This window comes from Adiantum capillus-veneris, chromosome 22 (genome assembly GCF_014529385.1).
Source record: "Adiantum capillus-veneris isolate H3 chromosome 22, ASM1452938v2, whole genome shotgun sequence".
Classification (NCBI taxonomy): Eukaryota; Viridiplantae; Streptophyta; class Polypodiopsida; order Polypodiales; family Pteridaceae; genus Adiantum; species Adiantum capillus-veneris.
Window position 1 is genome coordinate 3,898,806 of NC_140952.1, and position 8,362 is coordinate 3,907,167.

At 41.1% G+C, this 8,362-nt stretch overlaps 1 protein-coding gene across 1 annotated transcript; it reads left to right on the forward strand.

Moving 5' to 3' along the window:
• Positions 1 to 3,672: 3,672 nt before the first annotated feature.
• On the forward strand, positions 3,673 to 8,362 carry LOC147428860 (uncharacterized). The gene is made up of 6 exons (XM_086496111.1): positions 3,673 to 4,729; positions 4,823 to 5,343; positions 5,434 to 5,700; positions 5,803 to 6,447; positions 6,769 to 7,319; positions 7,711 to 8,362. The coding sequence occupies exons 1-6, from the start codon at positions 3,673 to 3,675 to the stop codon at positions 8,360 to 8,362; spliced, it is 3,693 nt and encodes a 1,230-aa protein (XP_086352237.1).

The window sequence follows — 8,362 nt, forward strand, 5'->3', positions numbered from 1 at the left end:
TAATAGCAGCAATCATTGCAGCAAGACCTGCAACATCCTCAACATCGCCTGCATCCTCAGAACCAAGACGTACATCTGTTGGGATTAAAGCCCAAGTGGCCTCTTATGCGGATATGGCCGGCCGCCCGCCTAACTCACTTACCTCTAACTCTTTGTATATACTAACATATTCTTTGTGAATACTAAGGATTTTTGGGAGATAACCCTTCTAACATCTCTCTGCGTACTGTACTGTGTAAGCTCACTGTGTGTGTGTGTGAGAGAGAGAGTCGACCCACGCTCCGCTCCGCGACTTCAATTGGTATCAGAGCCTTGGTTCAGTGCGGATTTGCGCAATCGCGCGCGCGCGCACTTTTCCGGCAGATTCTGGATCCGGAGTTTCGTGGGTGCAATCACCTTATGGTGTTCTCAAGGTCAAAATGAAAATCTCAAGGTAAATATTAAAATTTGTTAGGTGGGACTACACTAAGCTGATCTTTTAGAGCACTCTCATAGCCAAATGTTTTTTTCCAAAACACTGATGATGAAGGGCACAACGAATTAGGCTAGCCCTCCACTATATTTGGAGATTTCTAAATTCAATTCCTCCAAGTTTCATGCGTGCTATCACCTTGGGGTGAAATTTAGAGATAAATCTCAAAATTCGTAGGTGGGATTGCACTTAAGTTAGGATGCTTTTCTCCAAAGCACGGGTGCTTTTAGTTTCATGGGTGCTATCACCTTTCGTTGGTGCTATCACCTTGAGGTAAAAGTTTAGAGGTGGATCTCAAAATTCATAGGTGGGATTGCACTAAACTTGGATTTTTCCTGTGTGTCAATGAGTGGTGGTCTTTTGACGTGGTGTGTTTTCCCTTGGGACCAGAAAGAGAAGCAAAAGCCTTTAATTTGGTGATGGTTCAAATGGTCTCACCTACAGTCAATGTTGTGTGGTTGACTTTATCATGATTGAGATTAGTTGGCCCTCTTTTTTAATATAAGATATCCATGGATGGAAGTACACTAAACCAATCTTTGAGCACTCCAATACACAATGATTTTTCCCAAAATGTGAGTGGTGAAGATGGGTGGTGGCAAAGGGAAACCCTTGCCTATATTTGAAACTTTTTACACCCTAAATTCCTTTAAGCTTTGGAGGTGTTCTTGCTTTCCAGTTGGAATTTAGAGGTGAATTCCAAATTTGCAAGTGAGAATGCACTAAACCTAGGTTTGAACAATGTTTAAAGGAAAATTATAGCTTTTGAGACAACTGTCTCCCTCCCCCCTCCCTCTTTCTATCATAGCCACTTTTGGCCATGAGCTATCCTCTATGTCTTTGTAAGTTTTCTCAGCTTCAAATAATGATTTCAAAAGTAAATTCAAAAGTAAAAGTTATGTGGGATTACACTAAACATAGCTCTTTTTTGACCACTTGGATAAAAAATATCAATGCTACAATACTTGAGAGCTTTAAGATTTCTTTTGGAGTGATTTAGTCTATCAACCTGCTAAAACATCTCTCTCTCTCTCTCTCTCTCTCTCTCTCTCTCTCTCTCTCTCTCAGTCACTTTTGACCAGTAGCTACCTCTCTACACCTTTGCACCATAGCCTTCGGGACCATTGGGACTACTACACCTATGTTCTATCACGCTACCATGATGTCTAAATTGATTATACATATTGAACTGCTAAAAGAGGCCCAATGGAACCTCGTCTCAACATCTCCGAGCATCAGGCAAGTGCATGATTCACGCTCATGAGAAAAGCCGCTCTATTTCTTTCTTTTTAAACACATGAAACATGCAATTCCTAGCCTTGTGAAGCGTGCGTGCACACACACACACACACACACACGCACACGCACACGCACACTCACACACAGAGGGGAGAGAGAGAGAGAGAGAGAGAGAGAGAGAGAGAGAGAGAGAGAAAGAGAAAAGAGGTCGAATACAACCTCATCTCAACATATCTTAACATCAGGCAAGTGCATGATTCACACTCATGACAAAAGGCACTCTATATTTCTAAAAAACTACATGGCACGTGCAATTCCTAAAAAACTATATATATATATATATATATATATATATATATATATAGAGAGAGAGAGAGAGAGAGAGAGAGAGAGAGAGAGAGAGAGAGAGAGAGCAATCAAGAAAGTTTGTGCCCAAAACTAGCCCGAATATTTTCTATTTTAGAGGAAACCCAAGTAATTCCTTATACTATAGTCATAAACGTAGAGCTCATTACCTCATTTGTGTTATTCTAAGAAAGAAATATTGCATGAGACAAGTAAGGCCCCTTGACATGTCCACATGTCAATGAACTAGACTTTTCCTCTTAATCACGGGCAACATAGCTGTCCAAAATGGAGAAGGAAATGGGAGAGCCAATCTATTGCAACGAGGCAAGAAACTCTGATAACCAATCTACCAAACTTCAAGCTTCCTCTCCTTCTTAATGTATGTAGCCATGATAAACACATTTTCTAGCACCATATAGAGAGATAAAAGAGTCCAAATGTAACCTCATCTCAACATTCCCTACTATAAAAGAATGCATTCTGCATTTCAAAAAAAAAAACACATGGCACATGCAATTCCTAGCATTGTGAGGTATAGATAGCTAGAGAGAGAGATAGAGAGAGAGAGAGAGAGAGAGAGAGAGAGAGAGGTACAACGGTCAAAAAAATTTGTGACAAAAACTAACCCCAAAATTTTCTATTTCGAAGGAAACCCAAGTGATTCCTCATATTACAGTGGAAAACATAGAGCTCCTTACCTCATTTACGTTATTCTAAGAAATATTGCATGAGACAAGCAAGACCCCTTGAAACTCTTGCTCTTAGCATAGCAGTCAAAAATGGAGAGGGAGCTGGGAGAGCCAGTCTATTGCAACGGGGCAAGAAACTCTGATAACCAATCTACCAAACTTTAAGATTCCTCTTCTTCGTCATGCAAGTAGCCATGATAGACACGTTTTGTAGCACAATAGGAAGACCCCATTACGGGGCAGGTTTTGAATGTCATACGGGCAATGCTAATAGACTTTCCGATGAGTCTTGATACCTAAGCATACTATTTCAATGTGAATTGGGAGAACCAACCTACAATATTTGGAGAAGGAATTGGAAAAGCCAATCTACCACATTGGGTGAGAAAACCAACAAAACCAGTCTTGCCACACTTGGGTGGTTCAACCTTTCTCTCCTTCTTCATGCAAGAACCCATGAAAAATCTGTTCTTGATGTCATAGAGAGAATCAATGATAGGAGATGCTAAATAACCTTCAAGAAGTCTCACAAGTGAGTCTTCAACTCCAATGGTGTCATTTCATATTCAATTTATCTTATGACGTCTATTAAATTTAATATATCTTACTGATAGAAGAAGTGGGAGGATGCATGAAAGGAAAAGCAATAGAAAGGATCTATCAAACAAGCCTTGAACTCATGTGCACTCTTTATTCCTTCCTTGGGTATAATACTCCAATTAATATGATGTGTTGAGGGTATTATATGCTTGCATTTGGAAGTTAGTATAGATAAGGAACTTCCCTACCTTAAGTACACTACTTTAATTAATACTATGATGTATTGTGGATATTTTATGCTTGCATTTGGGAGTAACTAAAATGATAAAACTTATGCACTCATTATGAACTTAGTGTTTTCTCTGTTGCTTGACAGAAGCATTTATGAGGACAAGGGACACATGCCATTGTCTTCCTGAATCTACAAGTCATTCCTCTCATGTGCGTGCACACCGAAAGGTTGCACGAAATTATCGACGTCAACTCGCTATACAACGTACGATATACTTGCTAGAGGATGCCTTGCAATGCTCAACAAATGGCCATGGTCGTGGTAGGAGTCCCTCCACATTTGTGGAGGGTTCTATCCATGGTGATGTTACTATTCCACAAGTTCCTTTGCAAACTATCATGCAAGGACAAGGACGAAGACAACACACTCTTTCATGTTTGGATGCGACAAGAAGATATCGTCGACAACCGGCAAGGCAACGCACCTCCAACATAAGACAGCAGCGCCATCAACATGACAGACACTTTTGCCTTCTCATAGACGCTCAAAATGAGGAACAGGTCCCGTATGTTCATGACACATCACTTGGAGGAATTGCTTGCATTCTACATGCCTATCCATGTCTACGAGGTGTCCACCCTTCCATGCTACCATTGATACACGTCTCATTGCCTACAGATCATACAGGAACCATGTCCTCCTTCTGTGAGTTTTGTGGTGCACGTCTTTGGCCGTGTGAAATGAAGAAGAAAGATACACCATCAATGGGAAAATATTGTTGCAAAGGTGGGAAAATATCGCTCTTTCCTCTTGCAAGACCGCTAGATGTATTGGAGAGGCTACTCACTAATAGTGATGCTTTCAGTAGGTCTTTCCGAAGAAACATCAGGAGTTACAATAGTGTTATGGCATTTGCATCTCTTGGAGCTACCATTGATGAGACATTGATGGGTAGGTCTGGTGCATATTGCTTTTGTGTGCATGGCACTGTGTACCATCGAATTGGTTCTTTGCTACCACATGAAGCAGGGGCTCCAAAATTTGCACAGATATATGTATATGATACTAAGCATGAGGTTTGGAATCGTATGAGTGCCTTGGATGGTTTGAATTTGTCTACTCTTGAAGCATTATCAATGATGATGCGATCATGTAATCCGTATGCAAATGCCTTCTACAATGTTGGTAGAATGTTACGTGACAGTCCTGGTGTGGAGATCAAAATGACAATTTGTGAGAATAGAAATACTTCCAGGTAGTACTTGATACCTGTTGGCAATGAGGTTGCTGCGATTATGCCAGGTCAAGGGGATGTACAAACAATTGGCCATCGAGACATTTTGATACATTGTCAAAATGGAAGGCTGCAAAGGATTTCAAATCTACACAGGTCGTACATGCCACTATTGTATGTTCTTTTCTTTCCACGGGGAGAAGATGGATGGCATATCAAGCTTCCTTATGATAATGTGCATGGCCCTTTGGATGCCTTGGTTGGTCGACAATGTGTCACTCAAAGAGAGTACTATACATATCGGCAGGTTCCTGCTGATACAGAGTCATGCTTGCTTCATGGGGGTCGTTTACTTCAACAATTTATGGTTGATGCAGATTGTGCCATTGAGGAATGTCGTCTTGCATGGGTCCGTAAAAATCAGCAGACGTTGAGGGTAGAATTGTATGCATGCTTGGTTGACATGGTGCATTTTTCTGAGAGTGATGTTGTAGTTGGACGGTCTACAGGTCGAAGAATTGTCTTACCCTCATCTTTTATAGGCGGCCCTCGGCACATGTACCAATTGTATCAAGATGCAATGGCAATTGTGCGTGCAAAGGGAAAGCCAGACCTATTTATCACATTCACATGTAACCCCAAATGGCTAGAAATAAATGAGGCATTACTTCCAGGACAGGTTTCCTCTGATCGACCAGACATAACCACCAAGGTTTTCTTCTTGAAACACTCGAGCAGGATGAAGTGTATCTTAAAGAAAGATATTTTTGGGAAAGTGGTGGCTTACATGTCCGTCGTGGAGTTCCAAAAGAGAGGCTTGCCACATTCTCATACATTATTGATTCTAAATCCTCGATGTAAGCCTCAATCAACATTTGACTATGACAAGATGGTTTGTGCAGAGCTGCCAGATAAAAATCGATTTCTAGTGCTGCATGATATCATTGTTAGTTGTAACATTCATGGTCCATGCGGTGAGTTCAATAGTTCATCTCCTTGCATGGTTGATGGCCAATGTATTAGAAAATATCCACGTTCATTTTGTTAGCAAACAAGCATGGATAATAATGGCTACCCTGTTTATGTGCGACGAAACAATGGCTTCACCGCCAAGGTTAGGGGTTCTACTATTGATAACCGATGGGTTATGCCATATAATCCTATTTTGTCAACACTATTTAATGCGCATATCAATGTTGAGGTATGCTCGACAATTTCACCCGTCAAGTATGTCTATAAGTACATCTACAAGGGGCATGATAGGGCAACTGTAAGATTCCATGTATCGGTACGTAATGCAGAAAGGGTGAACATTGATGAGATAGACATATACACAGATGGCCGCTATGTATCTACATTTGAGTCTTGCTGGAGAATTTTTGAATATCCTTTGCACAACGACGCACCAGTTGTTCAGAGATTGAGCGTGCATGTCCCGGCAGGTCAAATGGTGACTTTTCGAGATAATGATAGACTTAATGATGCCTTGCAAAGAGATAATGCAGAGAAGGCCACTTTGACAGAGTGGTTCACATGCAACTTGGAGAATCCTAAAGCAAACGATAGTTTGTACATTGATTTTCCTCAAAAGTGGGTGTGGAATTCGGGTTCCAAGAAATGGACAAAGAGACGTCGTGGGGACACTATTGGGCTGATGTATTTTGTGCAGCCCTTTGCAGGTGAACGATATTATGTACGTTTGCTTTTGACTATTTGTAAAGGATGTAAATCATTTGAGGATCTACTCTCTGCAAAATGGTGTATTGTTTCCAACATTCAAGGCAGCATGCATTGCAAGGGGTATCCTTGAAGATGATGGGGAATGGTTCGGATGCATGGAGGAAGCTTGCAGTACACATACAGGCTTGCAATTGAGACATTTGTTTGTGACCATTCTATTGTTTTGTGAACCCTCCTCCCCTCATCTCTTATGGGAAAGATTTTGACATTTTTTGATGAGGACTATCAACACATGTTGGAGATGATACATGAGTCGTTAGATGGTTGTACACAGGTTGCTGAAGGGTATGCATTGAGAGATTTTCATAATATTCTTGGTACTTTTGGACGAAGTTTAACTGAATTTCCTGGAATTCCAATGCCTGATGAATGCTTTGTGACACGTGATGAAAATAGCTTGCTTTTCCAAGAGCAATGCCTTGACACAATGCAAGAGCTATCCGTGTCACGTGAAATGGAGCAGAGTCTAAATGAAGATCAAAGGATTGCTTTTGAGGCAGTGTTGCATGGATTGACTATTGATGGTGGGGCTATTTTTTTCCTAGATGGTCCTGCAGGGACTGGAAAAACTTATTTGTATAATTGTTTGTTGTCACGTGTGCGTGGAGAAGGAGAAGTTGCATTGGACACAACATCTTCTGGTATTTCAGCATTGCTATTGCGAAATGGACGCACTGCACATTCTAGATTCAAGATACCCTTGGACCTTGATAGTTGTAGCACATGCAATATCCATGTTCAAGGTCAACTTGCTGAATTGCTCAGAATGTGCATGTGGGATGAGGCTCCTATGATGCATCGATATGCCTTTGAAGCTTTGGACAGGTCTTTGCAAGATATCATGTGCTCAACAAATCCATTTGGTGGAAAAGTGTTGCTTCTTGGGGGAGATTTCAGACAGATCTTACCAGTGGTGTTCTAAGGAGCGCGTGCTGACATTGTTGATGCTACACTTTGTCGATCACACTTATGGAATCGTGTGAAGATTCTTAGATTGGCACATAACATGCGTCTGGGAGGTGGTGATGTTGCAAATTATGCCTTCTGCCTATAGAGAATGGCTTATGGATGTAGGAAATGGGACTTTGACAATCGGTGATGAACAAATGATAGAAATCCCCCGTCACATGGTGCTTTCTTCATCCTCATTGGATGTATTGATAGGTTGCATCTATTCAGAAATTGATAAAGATGTGGTCCATGCATAATACTTCAGAGAGCGGGCCATCCTTGCTCCAAAAAACTCTGAAGTTGATATTGTCAATGCTAAGGCCCTATACACAATGAAAGGTGATGTTGTGCAATACTTTAGTGCTGACTCTGTGGCGGAAAACTCGATGCAAGATCCTTTATTATACTCTATGGAGTTTTTAAATAGTCTCACCTTGGGTGGTGGATTTCCAACACATTGCTTGGAGTTGAAAATGAATGCCCCAATAATTCTACTACAGAACATTGATCCAAGTCGAGGTCTATGTAATGGGATACGCTTGGTGTGCAAGGCATTTCATGCAAGAGTTCTGGAGGCAGAAGTTATTACAGGTACACGGGTAGGCACTCGGGTTTTCATCCCTCGAATATGTTTTGTACATTCTAGTACAAAGTTGCCATTCGTTCTTAGACGGAGGCAGTTCCCAGTTAGATTGGCTTTTTGTATGATGATAAATAAGTCACAAGGACAGAGCATTGCCATGTTGGGCCTATACCTGGTGACACCGGTCTTCACTCATGGACAATTGTGTGTTGCATTGTCACGTGCATGTTCAGCCATTGGAGTGAAGATTCTTCTACATGACATTGATGTAAACGAAACAACTATACTAACAACAAACATTGTGTACCATGAGATATTAAACAATGCCATATGA